General features: G+C 40.4%; 1 protein-coding gene across 1 annotated transcript in view; it reads left to right on the plus strand.

The window, feature by feature from the left end:
* The first annotated feature begins 673 nt into the window (after positions 1-673).
* Positions 674-19,901, plus strand: part of LOC122788408 (putative deoxyribonuclease tatdn3) — a 546,534-nt gene continuing 527,306 nt past the window's right edge. The window contains exon 1 of the mRNA XM_044055482.1: positions 674-776. Coding sequence (XP_043911417.1) covers positions 720-776 — 57 coding nt within the window. The 5' untranslated portion in view covers positions 674-719. The remainder of the gene's footprint in view (positions 777-19,901) is intronic.

Here is a 19,901-nt window from a genome sequence, read left to right on the forward strand (position 1 = left end):
ATGAATTAAAATTGTGTTTAGCAGGGTTGGGGGTAAAAGGGTGATACTTAGACTGAAGTGTCCAAGAGCCCCCACCCTGACAATTGCTGGGGGCCCCCAAAATGCTAACACCGGGTCTCTGGTTGATTGACTGACTACACTAACCTGTCACAGTACTGCATACAACTTCTGCAAAGTCTGTAAGTGGGCATACCTCTCAATTATCCAGATTTTGCCTAATATTTATGGTTTATTCCTCTTCAATTTTGCGGTTTTCTTGCAAACCACTGAGGACTGAAATCATTAATTCATTACAGAAATTTGAGTTTTAGACTTCATATTTTCCAGAAAATGCACGCCAACACAAAACCAGTTATTCTAGACACTTTCTAAGTTTATAAGAGCAATATTTAAATTTCGTCCCTATTGTTAGGCCTTTGTCTCAATTTTTTGCGCTAACAGGTTGACAGTTGTGAAGGTAGGTGTCTTCCATTTAGTAAACAATTAATATTTGGAAGTGCAGCCAGGAGATTTATCATGTGTTTAAATGATTTGAAAGTGTTGGCTTCAGTATATAAAAGATTTCCAGTTGTCATCGTTGTGCCTTGGTCACTATATCGTACTTGGAAATAAATACTTCCTTTTCTCCCTTTCCAGATGACAAGTCCCACAATTCTGCGCGCGACGTAATGTTAGTTGTTTGAGAGTTAACTTAAAATTGGTCCGAAGGCGATATAATTATGGCGATTGGGTTTATTGATTGTCACTGTCATATTTCAGCAGAAGAATTTATTTCGGTAAGACTTCGAGAAAGTATAGCCCAGCTAAATAAAGACGTAACTGTTTTGCTTGGTCTTCCTGGAAAAATATATGGGTTTACAAAAGGAGTTATCGGTGCGTTTTCCCAAAACTATAACGTGTTTAGCACATTTATTCAGTTGAAAGTTGGAATCAGTTTGCAGCTGTAGTCTTTGACTGGGACTACATTGGCTCGCGTTCGCTTCCAATGTCTTAGGCGGATCTCCCTATTGGGATGTAGCTTACAATAACTTCCGCCGTGTTTCCTCTTTTACCAACTCTAGTCGCAAAACCCTGCCTCTGAACTGCAACTGCCTACCCATCTCTTTTTTCTTTGCTCTTTCCCCTCGTAAAATGTTTGTGTTTCTGGTTAATCACGGAGTATTATACGTCAGTCAGTAATGCCAGACATTAAAGTTGCATATTTTATTTTTGTTCAGGAAAAGGTATGTTGACGTAAAACCTGCTTTATAAACTTCTAGTGAATGGGAGTAATACATGGGGTATCGGGTGTAGCAAGCAAATTCCATACCCCCAAGCTCTTAGTGCTAGCCTCCTTGGACACCCATCACTTAAAAATGGACGAATCTCGTAAAATGCTGCCCCCCCCCAGCGCTTAATAAATGTAAGCAACATTTTCTACTGTTCTCTCTGAAATTGTTAGATTAGCAATATTGCATATGTTGTTTGGGACATTCATTTAGACAGTTGTCAGGACATTTGCCAGTATTTGATTTTTTTCGCAGGACAGAACTGCCCAAACTGGAACAGGTGGTAACCCTAAATGCAACACGTACGTTCTTGGAAGAAGACAGCACAGACATAAGCAACTGTAGTTCTTGGAAGAAAACAGCACATTTTAGCCTACTTCTGTAACGTGGCAAGCTCATGGAAACGCAGTAAAAGTACTCATGTAAAGAAGCAATGTGTACGGGGGGGGGGGGGCTTGCCTTGCCTTGCCTTGCCCCCTGCAAAAGCGACTACTATAAAAACTATACCACATAAAGTGATTTGGGGGGAAATAAGGTGAAGAACAGCAAAGCTCACGAAAATGCATGCTACAGTTAGAAATGCAAGTCAGTTCAGTCTTGAAACCTCACTCAAGGGAACATCACAAAATAAAAATGGACGTTGCTGGCTGATTACATTATAAGATCCCACATGTGCAGCACGACATCCCTGGTTATTTTATTTCTTTTTTATTTTACCACTATATGTCAACCTGTACATTTCAGATCGGTACTGCTGATTTTTCTCCCGAGAGTTCTCAGGTTGACATTCGGTCACCATATTATCCAGTCCAATTTATGTGGTTATTCAGGCAGTAAGTTTATAAATAAACATATTAAATAAATATATTAACCAGAAAAATAACTTGACTTAACCGTAGTGAAGGTGCTATTCCTTACTTGTCGTATTTATGAAAGTACACTGCACATTAAGCAGTTACCATAACACTGCGCACAGAAAAAAACGTCAACTTGGTTATACTGCATATTACTGTGCACTGTATATAATACTGAGTTTGGGACTGGTTATGAAGTGTGATTATCATTTAATTTCTTTAAAAAAGGGCAATAAACACAAGAATAACTGCTAGAATGAACACTTTCGGAAAACGGCACAGTACGACCACACAGTGAATATTCATGAGGGCACTTGCAAATCTGCATGACATGTCAATCATGCATGATTAACATGCCACGTCAGACACCCTTGCCATGCCAATCACTTTTGCCATGCCCATTTCTGTGCAGAAACGCCGGTGGGGTAGTGTTCTAATACAAAGCCGGCTAAAACTAGAAAGCTGTTAATAATTCTCAGGCTAAACCTGAAATATGTCCATTTTGTATCAGTGCTGTCAGGGGTGTAGCTAGGATTTTCAAATTTGTACTGACAGCTCTCAAACTGCTACCCCCCTCCCCAGCCAAGCTACGGCCACTCTCGTAATTCACGGTTCGCTCTTTTAGTGTCGATGAAGAGGCATTCGCTGTAATGCCTCTTCAGTAATATAATATAAATTCACTCAAACTCGGTTCTTTGAATTGAAAATTAACCTGAAATGTCAGTTCTTTGAAAAATGCAGCATGGTAGTTGGGGTAAAGACTTTATGCTTTTGTTTTCTGTAACTAAGGTACAAGTTTTGAGCTTGAGTAAATTACTAACCACCTGCTACCACTAACTAGGATGTTTCATTCACACACACACACACACCCCTACCTACCCTCTTAGTGCAAGAAATATGGACAAAGCCTAAAATAAACAGGGACAGATATTAAATAATGTTCTCGTGAACTTAGAAAGTTGCTAGAACAGGATTTGTGCTAGTATGAATTTTTCCAAAGGACATGAAGTCTGAAGCTCAAATGTCTGTCATTTTGCAACTTCAGCCTTCAATGATTTTCTAGAAAATCACAAAATTTATGAGGAACAGACAAAAAATATGGGGCAAAAATCTGGACATTCTGCAAAATGTGGACAGTTGAGAGGTATACTACCTACCACACACACAACCTCTCAACCTCTTACAGCAACAAACTCATAAATAAAACTGAGGCAAAGGCCCAAAAATAAGGAAATTTTTTTTAAATATTGCTCTTATAAACTTAGAAAGATAATAGAATAGTAGTAGGTCTTGCAGCAGTAGGAATTTTCTGAAAGGTATGAAATCTGAAACTGAAATGTCTGCATTATTTTCTAACTTCAGTCTTTAACAATTTGCCACTAATTTGCCAGAAAACTGCAATTTTATGAAAAACGGACCAAAAATGTGATGCAAAAATATAAAATTGCCAGACAATACAGCTGGGAACCTGTCAAAGGAGGGACACCATTTTAATATGAGCACAGTTAACTTAGAGCAGCTGACAAAATTAGAGAATCTACATGCATTTCTGAAATAAAAGTAATGTATAACTCTGATCATTACAGTTATTTAGAAAAGTAAAGTAAACCCTCTATGTTTTCTTCCAAAATTGCTATTTTGTGGAGGGATCATTAGGGGAAGAGCTACATTTTGAGCCAAAATCAGGGACAGTTGAAGTTTGGCTATGCCTAATTCTATAAAGCAATTTATTTGCATGCACCTCTCAACCTGTTAATGCAATAAATCTGGACAAGGCCAAATATATTGAGGGAACATATAAACAGTACTAAAATTGCTATTGTATAAACTGGGACAGTTGATAGAACAGGTCTTATTTTAGCATGCATTTTTCTGAAGGTTATAAAGTCTGAAACTAGTGTCATTTAGTGACTTAATTCCTAAATCATTTGCCAGAAAACCACAAACTGAGGAACAAACCAAAAATAAGAAGCAAAAAATCTATTCATTCTTTGAAAATCTGGACAGTTGGGAGGTATAGTTCAGCTGGGGCTGTCTAAGTTTGCCGCCCTTCCCCCTCACAAAACCATGGTCGAAATGGAGCCTCTCCCTGCAGCCATTCCAATGATCCATTACTTTGCTATTTCACTCCATTTACCATAAACACTAATGTGCATACTGATTTACTACTATGATGATTTGAACTTCATTTGAAAGTTTTATTTTGCATTTTACAGCACAAACACTAAGACATCTGCTAAACAAACTTGGCATTAAAACTTCTCTGCCCTTGAAACTCACATTCATTGAAACATTAAAACAATGAAAGAAAAATACATTTTACCCGTGGCAGATAAAAATTAATTCTGGGCTGCTTTTAAATCATAGGCCCCTTGCATATGAAACATACGTGTGCTCTTTGATACACCTTCCTATTGCTTTGAACATTTTTCCAGTAAACAATGAAACAAAACTGCCCAATTCAGAACTTTTCCATCATAAAAGTCTAGTCAAACTTCTACAGTCCACCATTATCAGTAAATAATATGCACAATCTCTGAAGTAGTAAAAAAAGTCATCTAAATAATTCCACGTTAAATAAATCTAACCAATGAACAGGTTGTTGCTAGCAATCACCTTTATATTTTATGACTTCACCGAAAAATAAAGTGTCTGATGCCCCTGAGGAATAAATTGCCTAAATTACATTAATAATAAGCTAGTAATATTGCAATAGGAAATGGATGGCAAACTGATAACAGGCTCATAGTTAGTGTCTTAACTTTCAGTACAGCAGCATTCACCCCTTATGGGAGTAGAACCAACAACCTTCTGCATTAAAAGCAAGTACACAACATTTTGTGCTACTAGCAATGTGAGCCGACTTAGCATAATCAGCACTAAACTTCTCTTCCCCTGCAGCTCTCAGCTCCTTGTAAAATCTACACAATACTCAACTACATCTCAACTTCAGCACAAGAAGTCTGGAAAAAGCCAAATTTATTGGGGTGTGTCAAAGGGCAAAAACAGGAACACATTAAACATTGCTTGTATAATCTTGAAAGCTGCTAGAATAAAATGCTGTGTTACCATCATACATTTTACTGCCAAGGTCACTGTGCAAAATAGTCAGAACAACATACCACTATGCCAAATCACCTGCTTTGTGAAAGAGAGGAAGACTGAAACTTAAATGGCCATCATTTAATGAATTCAGTTCTCACCATAGCTGTCAACCTCTTAGCACAAAACACCTGGACAAACCCAGTAATGAGGGAATACAGCCCTCAAACATATTCAGTGAATTCAGTTCTTGCCATAGCTGTCAACCTTAGCACAAAAACCTGGACAAAGCCAATAACAGGGTATTACAGTCCCAAAAATAAGGACAGATTTCAAATAGTTATAAACTTAAAAAAATTGCTATAAAAAGGTTGTGTTACTATATATTTATTACTAGAATAAAAAGTTGTTTTACTATGTCACAAACACAGGGATAAGATGCAGACTCCACACAGAAGGCACCCCAGCCAAGAATCAAACCAGAAAACCTATAGCTGTGAGGCAACAATACTGCCACTGCACCAAATATGTAAGGAAGTAAACATTCAGAAACCTGAAGTCTGAAATTTAAATGCCTGTCAATTTGTTAATCAGGACAGTCTGACTTGGAACAAAAAAAAAAAAAAACAATTCTCAGCAGAGGCCCAGGAAAAAATAATGCAGACATGTCTTTGTAACATGGGAGGACACAAAAGCAAACCCACACAAACACAGGGAGAAGATACAGACCCCCCCCCCACAAAGAAGGCACCCCAGCCAAGAACCAAACCCAAGAACCTACAGCTGTTAGGCATCAATGCTACGTTGCTACCACTACACCATCAAATTTCAAGCATTGCAATATTTAAACACCACAGATATGAGGAATAGATCAGATGATCAAATATGAGGCAAAAATCTGCAATTTTTTTACAAATGGTGGTGGGTAGGGAATTCAGGTCTTTAACACCTGCTTACAAGGTACAGGGTTCAAGTCTGAGGTATTCCCTACCACACCACCATGAGTAATTACCAGTACATCCCATCCCACCTGGGGCATTTTCACACACACACACACTCTCACTCTCCTGTCCTGTACCTTTATCCCTTGCCTTCTCAAATAAACTCATGTCTTTAGACTTCCACTCTCTCTTTCCCCAACTGAGTTGTCAATTTGCTATAATCACTAGCTCCTATTTCCCTAATGAAGATATCATTTTTCTGGCATGCCTCCACATTGTCTGCCACTCCAAAGTTCACTAAGCTAAGCAACAGCCCTAGTTCCTGAGTGCAGCTCAAAAAACTCTCTCCCTAGTGTGAATTGTTCCTTTCATGTTGCCCCATACTTGTATTCATACCTTTTTCTACATACATTTCTTTTACTTATCTACTTACTTTTTTATGTCAGTATTATTTACTTATTTTTATTTTTGTGCATGTATACACACACACACACACACACACACACACACACACACACACATTTGGTTTATGTAGCAATGCATTTCTGCCACAAAGTATTATCACTGACCTGTTAACAAATGCCAGACAAAGACCATATTAAAGGGTAATTAAGAGCAGAAAATAGTTTTGTGTTACTTAGTTTTTCTTAAAATGTCATAATCAGGGTTAAAGGAACACAAAATGCACCAGTATTGCTTTCTCATGTCATATCTGCAGTTTTATTCAGAAATGATAATCACTTTACAGTTAGTGTGGTTCACATACTGAACATACACATACAATAAGACTACTTTTCTGCCTCAATCTTAACAACAGAAGTTAAAAACACAACACTGAAAGGATAGGATAATATGGTTTATACTTTCAAATGTTGAACTCTAACTATAGCTGAGAAAAAAACCTGCAATGTCAGCAAATATCTATCACAGTGCAGTTAACTAGTCTGTCAGATACGAGAATCTAAATTTAAAATTAACATATGTAAATACTTGTATATCAGGAAAGTAAAAGCGATCCAGTTCTTAATGAGTACTTGAATTAGTAATTAAAGGAAAAGTATGCCCAGATCTGTGGCATATAGTGATAACTCCCTGACTAGACAATCCAAACAAACTGAGTTTGAGTAGCTCCTTGAATGCTAGAAGAGCCAGGTGGGTGGCTGGGAGTGACAGGTCTTTGCTGGCTCATCCAGTCTAGTGGGAAAGATGACTCAAGTTGGCTGGAACGCAAGGACAAGCATAAGCTTGTTTTTAGTTGATGACTAGGGAGTTGTCTTCACAGACACACACACACACACACAATTACTCACCAACCCTCGGCTCGGTTGCAAGACCCTTGAAGTGAGACCAACATCCTCCCGCTCGACCTTCAGTCCCTGAAGTGAGACCAACATCCTCCCGACCAACATAACGTATACATCCTCCCGCTCGAAATGCATTTGAACTGGCGGCCGGAAATACATGCGCGCGGTGAGCTCCATTCCGACTGGCTGCCCTGATGAGCTGACGTCATCATGCAGTAAAGCGCGAAAATGTGAACATTTAAAAAGCTACCCCCCTTCTAAATAAGTTGTACTGAATTCAGTACACTGCGTATGCCTCCCGACGTCCCTGAGTGCTGTATCTGGTTAGATTTAAATAAATAAAACAATTGCCTGTCAGCCATTTCATGGTTATTGTATCTGTTGTCTTTTTTTATATAATTTTAATTCAGTACACATACTCTTGAAGCAAGCATGACCTTAACATCAATGTGTGCACCACGGTTTACACCTGCTTTGCAGCTAGTGAGGCATCAGTCCCAATAATGTGTTACAGTGCTTTTCAAAATGTGGAACCAGGAAAATTGTAGTAGAAACTGCAGAATATTGAGGATATACATTGCTTGTGAACTTTTATCCTGTAGCTCTAGATTTGATTTTCTCAGTCTCTGTTTGCCTGTTGTGTGCAGATCCCTTAACAGACAGTGCTCTTGAAAATGGCAGTTGTGGTTAGTGAGTTTATGCGGTAAAGAAGTAATGCAATATTTTAATTAATAAGCTCTTAATGTGATTAAATATGTTAGTTTATACTTAGTGTTCTATCACATGTTTGGCTTGTCTTCTTCCCTGATGGCTGATCCTCGGGGCGGGAAGTTCCTTCCATTGTATCTTTAGCAAGAAGCTTAAGATGCTGGTTCTCAAGATACAGTGAAAGGGAAGAAAGCCTACTAAGAAGGGTTTTCGGGACGAACACTTGACAAATCGAGCAAGACGTATGGTTGTGAGAAGCTCCTAGGGAAAAAGGCACTTATAGGTTCATAGGTTCATACTAGGCTATCTGCCCTAGGGCATTTATAAGCCTAGCCAGAATGTGTTTGGCTTTCGCCACCCATTTTAAATTTATTTTGCTATGCCCTTTTTCGAGGTTAGTATACTGTGCCTCTGTCTAACAGTGACCCAGAAGTGATACCCAGGGTAAACCTACGATCTCCCATCCACTCATCAAGATTCCTCTTGAAGAGAGTCAATGAGGGACTCTGCTTAACCTGGACTGGGATTTTATTCCAGAGTGAAGGGAGCCTCTGGGTTATGAATCTGTCCCTCCAGCATGTCCTATTTATTTCAGTGCTGAGGTTCAAGTCTCAGCGCGTAGCTCGATGGGATTTGGATTTTCTGAGGTGCAGCATGTCCATTAATTCCGGGTTGGACATGGCTTTATACGTCAGGCACAGATCGCCTCTGAACAGGCGGTATGCCACTGAGTAGAGCTGGAGTTTCTTTAACGGGCAGCATATGGCATCTGTTTGAGCCCTTTGATCCTCTTGGTGAGGTACTTTTGGGGTCTTTCCAGTTGCTGCAGGTGTCTGGTAAGGTACATCCCAAAAGGGGCATTGTACTCAATTATGGGCCTGATGAGGGATGAGTAAAGAGGCACGATGACCTCCCTGATCTAGATGTGAATCCCTTCATGATTAGGTGGGCTATATAAAATGTTTTCTAACCACTTTGGCCACGTGGTTGTCAAATGAGAGATTGCTATCAACTTGGGTCCCCAGGTCCCTAATTACTTCTTCTGTACTTAATGGATTACCACGTATGTGGTAATTTGTGGGCACTTTGTTTTTGCCAAAGGGATGACTATACACTTTTGGCATTTAGCTTGAGGCCATGGCTCTGGCACCAGTTGTCTGTTTCTATGAGGCCCTTTTGGAGGATGCTTGTGTCGGCTGGAGAGTCGATTATGGCCCAGTTTGCAGTCATCTGCGAACTTGGTCAGCCACAGTCCTTCCGTGTTGGCCTGTACCTCCGAGAAATATATACCGAACAAGAGAGGTCCCAGGACTGAGCCTTGTGGGACACCACTTGTAACTGGTTTGGAGTCTGACATGGCTCCAGCAATTCTAACCATGTGGGTTCTGTCCTTGAGCCAATTTGCAATCCATCTAGTGACATAGGGGTTTATATTTAAGCTGGTGAGCTTATCTATAATGCCCGAGTGGGGTATTGTATCGAAGGCTTTGCGAGGTCCAGGTAGGCTGTGTGGACCACCTTCCCTCGTCAATGGCCTTGGTGACTGTTTCAAAGAAATCAACCAGGTTTAAGAGGCAGGATCTGCCCTTAACAAAGCCGAACTGGGTAGGATCCAGTGTTTGTAGGTCCCCAATATCTTTATTTATGAGGTCCATGATGATCTTTTCCATAGCTTTGCAGACCAAGCTAGTCAGGCTTATGGGGCGATAGTTTCCAGGATCCGTTGAGGCACCACCTTTATGGAGAGGGACCACTGTTGCTGTACGCCACTCTTTGGGCACATATCCTGTAGTAAGGCTGAGATTGAACAGTAGTTTTATGTTTGGGTTTAGCTCTTCTTGGAGTTCATGTAGGACGCAGCCTGGGACACCGTCTGGTCCCATTGATGCTGTGTTTTTGCTTTGGAGAGGCGGCTCTTACCTCAGCATCTGAGATGTCAGGGGGGCAGCACTCTGCTGGGATAGATATTTGCCCTTTTGGTGGGGAGGGGGGGGTTTGCGCTGAACCTGTCAGCTAGGATGTTGGCAGTGTCTGTGGGTTCGGTGTATTTTTTGTCATTTTGGACTAATTCTGAGCATATCTGGGAATTACCACCCAGGTTCCTAACATAACTAAAGAAAGCCTTATGATTATCCTTAGTGTCCTGTGCAATTTTTCTCTCGAAGCTGGCCTTAGACAATTTTATCTGTGCCCGTAGGTTTTTGCTAATACTGATCAGTGATGCCTTCCCTTTTTGGGATTTTGCTCTATCATTTAGTAGTTTCCTCCTTCTATTGTATAGTTTGTTTATGGCTGGGGTCCACCAGACAGGACGTCTGCCTTTGGAGGATTGGGTCTTGGTTTTATTTGGGATCGCATGATCCATGCATTCCTGAAGGTGTTCATAGAATGCGTTTATAAAGGTTTCTGCGGTCTGGGCCGTATTTTCCACAGGCCCGGGGGCTTTGAAGGATTCCACCTCAGTTTTGAGGAGTGTGAAATTTGCTTTAGAGAAGTTTTTCACTGTGGTTTTCTGGGCAGGGGGTGGGATCGGGATGTGAATATCCAGTGAGATTAGTTTATGGTCTGATCTTACCAGTGAGGGATACTCTTCTGGTCTGGAGCATAGAGTCCCCATGTTGGTGATGATCAGGTCCAGTATGTTTTCCCCTCTTGTGGGAGTGGTAACAAGTTGTTCCATAGCATTTGAGTTTATAAATTCTAGGAACCTTTGGGCTAGGGTGTTGGAGATAGAGTAATGCTCCCAGTCTATGTTTGGGTAGTTGAAGTCGCCCAATGTAATGGTGTTTGGAGAGACCTTCATATTTTCCAGTGTTCTCAGGAAGGCCGAGTGGGGTTCCTGGGTTTGGGAGGGTGGTCTGTAGCAGGCTATAAACTGGAAGGCAGTTTTACCCACTGTTAGTTGCACATGGATAGTCTCTGATGCTTCGTGCTTTGCCACCAACCTGGAGGTGTGGGTATCTTTGATGAATATCGATACTCCCCTCCTTTTGTGGTTGGGGCCAAGGTTTGGGGCGAAAAAGCATGGTATGAGGTATAACCTGGTAGTGCTGGGGTGCTCTCGGGAGCCCTGAACCAGGTTTCTGTTACTGCACAGATATCGATGTTCTCCATGCTAAGGAGAGTTTCGAGTGTGTGCATCTTGAGGTTTAGACTTCTGGCGTTGAGTAGCATTACTCTTAGTTTCTTATCCCTTGTGATACCTATGGAGGTGGGTTTGTCTTTTGAGCCTTGCCTAAAAAAGGCACTATGGGGGTAGCAAGAGCCTTTGCCAATATCCGAAAGCCCAGGGGTGACAGGTGCAAGCCGTCCGTAGCGAAGCATCGTGGCTTGTCGGGCATATCATCCCAAGCTGACAGGCATTGGATCCCCTTTGAATGACACCAGTTCTTAAGCCAATTGTTGAAATTGACCATCTTGTCTTCATATTGTGGCATCATTCTTGGTGAGGGTAAGATGCTACTCAAGGTCAGGGTCATACCGGCCTGGGCTGCATGCTCCGAGAGCTCCTTTATGTCTCTTTTCATGTAGTCCAGGAGGTACGTCTCAGGTCATTCACACCAGCATGGACAATGACTGAGTCATATTTGTACTTGCCTTGGAGTGACCTGAGTGCTTGTGTTATGTGGCGGATCCTAGCACTCGACAGGCTGCTCACCGTGACCCTCTCCTTGTTCAGCCTGGTGAGCGGGACGTCAGTGTGCCTGACGATAGAGTCACCTATTACAAGTGTATCAGGTGTGTTGTTTAGTCTTAAGGGCTGTGACTGTTCGGCACACTGGCTTTGTAAGATATGTGTTGCACGTGTTTTGTTTTGGGGTAGCGGCTGCTTGGGTGTCTGCTTTGGAGGTCTCTGCTGCTTCGGCAGATCTTTATTTAGAGCCTCCGAGTATGTTTTTGTGTGATTATGTGTTTGGTTTGCTGTCGTGGTAGGTCTATGTGAGACTGGAATTGTAGTGAGTGTGGTTTCCTTCTCCTCTTGACTGGTTATGCCAGTACTGAGTTGAGAGAGCTTAGCCTCTAGTTTGGCTATATGGTTGCATCTCTCACATGTGTTAGAATTTGTTGGGAGGAGGAGAGGGTTGTCTGTGTACATGAGGCAGTTGTAACATTGCCTCAAGATTCCCAGATTCACCAGCTGGACCAGAGAGAAGATTGACAACTCACCTTTGGACATGCTAGAATAATATTGGGAATTCCTTAATAATTGAAAACCAGGGCCAGTGGGAAGTGAGGGTGTAGTGCTTTTAATTTTTAGTGCTGACTTATATAATTGCTTTAGTGAGCAAGTGCCAGGTAACTTAAGTGCAATGTGTTACAGGTAACTTAAATGCAAAAACGACAAACAGTAACTTTCTTAAAAGTGAAACAAGGAAATAAGTACAGTAAGCAATGCAGATATCACTAGTGATCCACAGAAGCGCTGAGAAGCCGCGTATTAGGTGGAATTAGTGTTCCAGGGAAATAACAAGCAAACAAACAACAAGCATATAAACAAAGCTAGATTCAGCAGGCCTAGATCTAGTCTATGCTACAGCAAACAAGGTGTACCAATTTCAGTAAGATACATTTCAAATATTCAGGCACTATAAACCTTTAACCAGAAATTCCCAGCTCAGAAGGGCAGAGTCCAGCCTCTTCTCCCACAAGCGTGCAAACCACAAACCTTCTTAATGTAAAATAACTGGCCTGAAGCCCAAGTGCTTAAACCAGAACTAATACACTTTAAGAATAACAGACACTGGGCTCTCAATCAGCAGTTCCCAACTTAGAAGGATGAAAGCTACCTGTCCTGCCACCACAGTGCATGCCACAAACCTTCCTAATGTATAACAACTGGTCTGAAGCCCAAGTGCTTAGTCCAAAAGACTTAGAATGATAGCTACACTTTAATCAAGTTACTACCAAGCAGTAATAAATACAATTGAATACTTTAGAGAGTGCCTGGATTAGTGCTCAAGTTACACAAACAAAGCTAGATCCAGCAGGCCCGAATCCAGTCTATGCCACAGCAAACAAGGCGCACCAACTTCAGTAAGAAGCAGTTCAGATATGCATGCACTATAAGCCTTTAACCAGAAATTCCCAGCTCAGAAGGGCAGAGTCCAGCCTCTCCTCCCACAAGAGTGCAGACCACGAACCCTCTTAATGTAAAATAACTGGCCTGAAAGCCCAAGTGCTTAAACCAGAATTAATATACTTTTAGAATAACAGACACTGTGCCCTCAATCAGCAGTTCCCAACCTAGAAGGATGTAAGCTACCTGTTCTGCCACTACAGTGCAGACCACAAACCTTCTCAGTGCAGAACAACTGGTCCGAAGCCCAAGTGTTTAAACCAAAAGGCTTAGAATGAGTTACACCAAGCAGTAATAAATACAATTGAGTACTTTTAAGATGATGCAAAAGTAAAAAAAGGTAGGTAGAAACACAAGTACAGTAAAAGCAGATGAAATTTTTTTTTTTCTGAATAAGTGCTGAGATCAAAGAAACAGATTTGAGTGCTGAAACTAGAAAACTGGCTAGTTATAAGAAAAAAAAAAAAACTAAGCTAGAAGGCTTCCCTCCAACACAGAAGGGCTTGGGGGCTCAGAAGCCTACAAATAGTCTATACCACTTAACAGGAAAGGCAGGAAACAAGCTTAATTTTTTTTTTTTTCTGTTTCCCAGATGCTCTCTTTGTACACAGTAGGAGTGCCTGAAATCAGAATATGATCTCACTGCACTCAGTTGAGTGAGCAAATGAGATGGGCCCAGAAGGAGTATCCAAACACAAATTTACAAGAGGGGCGGGCAGTTGCAAGGCCACTAAGCTTAACACCAAAACAAAAACAGGGAGAGTGGGTGGGACTAACTGAAGAGCAGAGTCAAAACTTCCAGTTCAGTTAATATTCCTTCCACACAGTTAAAATCAATTTAAATACTGTATTATTTTGAAAAAAAGAGCAGATAAAGGTACTTAAATTCTCTTATACGTCCAGTTGAATACAGCAAGTCCTTAGCCGGCCAAAGCTGAGGTTTTTAAGCAGAAAATATTTCACACTGTACCACTTAAATAGGCAAGGACAGGAAATCAAAGAATGTGACTACCCCCACACCTGTAATTACTAGCAAATAACAAAGTTCAGCAAACATTGACTAACTTCCAGTTCAGTTAATATTCCTTCCACACAGTTAAAATCAATTTAAATACTGTATTTTTTGGGAAAAAAAGAGCAGATAAAGGTACTTAAATTCTCTTATACGTCCAGTTGAATACAGCAAGTCCTTAGCCGGCCAAAGCTGAGGTTTTTAAGCAGAAAATATTTCACACTGTACCACTTAAATAGGCAAGGACAGGAAATCAAAGAATGTGACTACCCCCACACCTGTAATTACTAGCAAATAACAAAGTTCAGCAAACACTGGGGAATCTGTCTCCCACACTGGCATTTACCCTTCCTGGATGACATTAACCCCAAACAGCACAAAATATTCAAGAAAAAGAACAAAACCACAACTGGGTACTTATTTGCAACGGTGAGGACTTCAATAAACGGGAGTAATCACCAGAATACAAAAATGCAGAAAATAGACGTAGACAAATGGGTTCACTACATATGACCGAAAGTTCATATGACTGAAGCCCATTTGACTGAGACCATATGACCGAAAACTCATTTGACCGAAAAACAGCACTGACAGGTATATGCCCTGTTCCCCACTGTAGTGCGACCCTGGAATGAGAATATAAAGTTCGAGGGGGTGTGTGGCGTAGCCCCCCACAGTTTGCAACCAGTTTTTACTGATGTTATATGTTTTAATGCATTTTTAATGGATACACATGTATATAATAGTGCATAAACTGCAATTATGTGGGGGGCTTTGACCCCCCCCCCCAGTGTGGGGAGCTGTGCCGCCCACACAGCCCTAACTTTATATTCTCACTCCAGGGTCACACTACAGTGGGGAACAGGGCATATACCTGCCAGTGCTGTTTTTCGGTCAAATGAGTTTTCGGTCAAATGAACTTTCAGTCATTTGGTCTCAGTCAAATGGGCTTCGGTTATATGAACTTTCGGTCATATGTAGTGAACCCAGACAAACATACCAATGGTTATAAACAGTGTTCAGACTTGTGGCAAAGAAGTTCTGAATGTCACCATTATGCCGTACTCTACTTGAGGAGCTTTTGGGTGATGTTCAACGTATCTTAAAGCAACAGTAGACTTTGGTAGACTGGCCGGATGTTGGGCTTCCATGGCAGGGAATCCCATACGTGATGAATACTGCAGAGGTGAAGGTAAGAACATCTACTGTTATGGTAATATTTTACACAACTGTACTTTCCCCTTGTGTCAACATCATTGAAAATTCAATTAACTGTACAGTTGGTGACATCAGCATAGGAATAGCATGGCAGTGCGCCCATAGAATTTAGTGGATGTACCACAGTGCATGTTTGTAGGCTTGTCCATTAATAACTGTGAATGTACTCCTCCAAGCTATTTCCACAATAGTCACTTGGTCCAGTAGAATTATATAGTATAGTGTTAATTACAAATTTTATGAAGCTTAAAGAAACCCCCCACATAAGTATGTGTGATAGGTTTAAAATAAAATTCTGCACAACACTTAAACTATTAAGTACTGAAATGTACATCCAGAGTGTGACAGAACACTTTAAATGTTTTGTTAATTAAACAAAATAGTTCATTATTTGGTTACGCATGTAGACTCAGAGATCTATCTCTTATAACTTGAGATCCGTTTTCCAGGCTACCTTTACCTTCCAAATATCACATACTAAACTTAAATGGGCAGACCATGCCTTCTCAGTTTTAAGCCGAGAAATAAGGGACTTCCCCCTTACAATAAATCCATAATTCTTACTTGAAATTTCATTTTGAATTAAAAAAAAATTCAAGCAAGCACAATGCAAACATTACTTAAAGGGTCCATCATGTAATTGTATTTTCCTCTAACAATGTGCACTACATCATTCCTATGTGTCAGTATATCTTCCACAAAATATGTCGTGCACAAGAATAAAAAGTTCGCACATACTTCCCTGTCTCCTCATTCCATTCTAACAAACTTTTCTCCCAACCCAATCCACTTTCCACTTACTACCAGTACTTGTAGTAACCCTCTCTCTCTATACTCATGTAATTTCCAGACTTTGTATTCCTTTTCTTTTTCCATTGCTGAAAACAATGTTCTTTAAAAATATTGTACATGTGAACCCGTTTTATGTACTAGGCTGCCATGAGTTGTAATATTTGACTCTCAATATAATTTCATTATAAATTGTTTCCTCCACTTACTGTTCTTACAGAATTTAAATAGTTTACAGTAGTAAGTTGTATGTTACTTACTACATCTATGTAAAAAACTTCTAATCATTTTGATATTTCTTGGTCTCCTTGCTGAACCCGAAAATGACCCATATTGATCAATGTTGTATCCCACTGAGAAAGTAAATAAATAAAATGTTTACATTTATAAATGCAAATATAGCAGGCCCCCATCTGTAAGTCTGACATTTCTTCTTAAACATATGTTCTGTTCCTAATATGAGTGTTTGTGCTGCCACTGGTTTTGCAAAGAAATAGAAAGTCAAACAGGATTTGGTCTTTCATAGCTTGAAAAATGAAATTCACATCTAACTGTTAAGTATTAGTAAATCTTTTTAGGTTTCGTATTGATCCACTTTATATAATTATTTCAGTGATAGGTGGCACAGTGACAAAAAGGTTTGCATTGCTGCCTCACAATGTTTGGTTCTGTAGTTTGGCTTCTCAGCTGGGGTGTTTTCTGTATGGAATCTGCATGTCCTCCCTGTGCCTGTGTGGTTTGAGTGCTTCAGTTTCCTTCCACATCTCAAAGATCTTCTGTAAGTAAATTGATGACACTATAACTTAGATAAAGTTGAGTGTGTTTGTCTGTGAGTGTGTCTGCTATTATAGGATAACGTCATTAAATATTAACTTGTATGCCTTGGTGTGTGTGTGTGTGTGTAGATTAACCCCCAGCCCTGTACTGGATTATGCAGGTAGTGAAAGAATGAATGAATCTCACTGATAACATTATAAGGAGTGGAATAATTGGTACAGAGCCTCCTCTCTTATTGTTTAAGGGATGGAGTGGTGTGTCATCATGTACTTTGTTTAATCTGTTTGGGTAAAATGTTTCTGAATCTTCTCACCTACTCGCTGTATAAGACTTTGGTTGCCTGTATCAAGAAATCTCTCCCTAAAATATGGTTGTTTCACTGAAGTACAGAACACTTTGCTATACTCTTTACTGGTTATCATGAAAATGCCAGTGTCTCGCTGTAGCTTACTACCATATACCAGGCTATGATAGCAAATAGTTTGTCACTGAAATGCTTACATTTAAAATCCCTCTGGTGAACAGTTGAGACTAAAGCAGACATCTTTCTATTTTTTGTTCAGTTTAGGCCATAACCATTGTATGTTAGGTATTTTGCAACAGGCTAGTTTCAGAGCTGACATTTGTACATTAATACTGTCAGTCATTTTCAGATCTCAGAAGGCTTTCCTTTCACAGATGTACTGGTTTGGAAGTAGAAAAAGAATGGAGAGGCTGAGCTGGCTCAGTTCTTTCAGTGTAGGAGGAGAATATTCCCTGTAATGTGTTCTTAGGTCATGCTCTTTGGTGGAAACTGGAAATCTAGCAGAGTAATTTGTCTCAAGAGGATGGAACATTTCCTGGTTTACATCAAGTCACAGGAGTGGCAGTCCTGTGCAATGCATATTGCATGCCTAACCCTGAAGTCATCATTGTGCAGCACAGAGAAATGGTTTGGCAAAAGCAAAGACAGTGGTCTCACGCATGGATGATGACACATCTCCATGTGTGCGTTCCCCTTGTGGAATAAATAGGCTGTAAGGCTCTTGCCCCTGCAGGACGAATGATTCAGTAGAGGGTTTTGATGGCCAGTGGGGGACCAAAGCCAAAAAAAGTAAAACAAATCTTTGAAGGCGGGCTGTATGCTGGCTTGTTGATTATGGAAGAGTGATCTTTTAGAACAGTTACAAAGTAGCAAGTGCTGTGTTGAGTCTGATAGTAGATTACACGTATCATTGTATTCCAGATAAATAACTGTATTGTGCATCTCCATGCAGTAGTGCCCTTCTACAGTTGCCCCTGTGTGGGCATTTTATTTTGATGTCTTGTCCGTTGGAAACAAGCCTGGAATTATCTCCAGTCCAATCTTTTTGTATGACCTTGCATATTTCATGGAGATCTGATAAGAATCAGCTTTGGGCCTATCTCTGTGACTGCTATGTTTTCAGGTTCTCTGTTATTCAGCACCTTTAGATGAAACATTTTGTGGGTTCTGTATTTTATTGCTGATTCATGCAGATGACCAAGTTTTATAGGTAGAGGACCAAACTGAATGTATATTGTTATTTGCAGTCCAACAGGTACAGTTCAGATGTTTCTTCAAGAGTTTATTGACTTCCCTGTCTCTTTGTTGCTGTCCAACCCTAACGGGAAAGTACTGTGTGATTTCACAGTCTGGGTGGCTGATGAGTTTGTAGCTGTTGTAAAATAATTCTAATGTGGGAGTGAAAGGGGTCAGTGTTTACTCAATTTGTGACTTCTGCTACCTGTATGCATGGCCATAATCTTAACTTGATGTTCAGTTTGATGTGGCTTGTGTCATGACTGGTGACTTAGTAATAAAGTGGGTCAAGTTGATTATATGAGTGCCTGGTTTTCTTTGTAGTCAACTAAGCATGGACAGAACCCCCTGATAAGGGATTGATGTGGTGCAGGACTGTTTGTCTGTTCACCACATATTTCGTGTCTCATGTGTTTCTCTAGCTGTTACTAAATTGCAGTGCATCTCATTCAGATAAGTTGGTTAAGTCTTGTAATAGCCCCCCCAACCTTCTCTCTGGCTCTTTTTGCCCAGTGTACACTTTGTGGAATGGAGACTTGTATGAGTTTGGAAGGCTGGACAAATGCTTGCATTCCCATAGCATCACATATTTCTGCTTGAAACCAAGCTACAGTTAGGTGAGCAGTATTCTGTCTACCAGGCAGAGGTCTCTTAGAAGAAATGCATGTATCTAACCTCGGAGATCTACACAGTGGCTAACTGACCAACTGATCTCTTTTGGGTTGTGTAGAGGCTATGCAACCCAGTTTGCCTTGTCACCTTCTGAAAAGTGACAGTTTGGCTACTTGTTTTTGTTTTCATTGCAAAGCTCGTTTGATGTAAGTCAGACCTGGCATTCTACATGATGTGCTTCTAGATATAACTGGTGGAACTGGGAAGTTTCTGACACCTGTGAGCTGTAGTGAGTTTGATGACCCAGATTATACTAGTTTTGTTTCTTTAGGTCCCAACATGTGCTGAACTGTTTGTGATGTTGATCCTTGCTCATTCATACTTTTTTAAACAAAAACTGCTGTATTGAGTCAATACTTTTTCAGATTTTATGCTTCTCAATGCATGGTGAGCCTTTCATTTCCCCTGATGGCTGCCCTGAAACTTATAAAGCCTGCCAACTGTCTGATATTTTTTCTAAACAAGAAACATCTTTATTAAATTATCACGTACAACATAGGAAGTCATGCATAGATATAAATCCAGTTTTTCCTATGTAATTTGCTCCTACACTTTTCTAAAGATCCCAGTTCCAGTTGTTTTATCTCTGTGACTATATTCTCTACTTTTAAGTTGGTTTAGACTTTGACTTCCATTTTCTAGTAACTGCTTTTTTTGGCAGCCATCATAATTTGACTCAGCAAGGGCTTACTATATATC

This window comes from Protopterus annectens, chromosome 1.part2 (genome assembly GCF_019279795.1).
Source record: "Protopterus annectens isolate FY-2018-M chromosome 1.part2, PAN1.0, whole genome shotgun sequence".
NCBI lineage: Eukaryota > Metazoa > Chordata > Ceratodontiformes > Protopteridae > Protopterus > Protopterus annectens.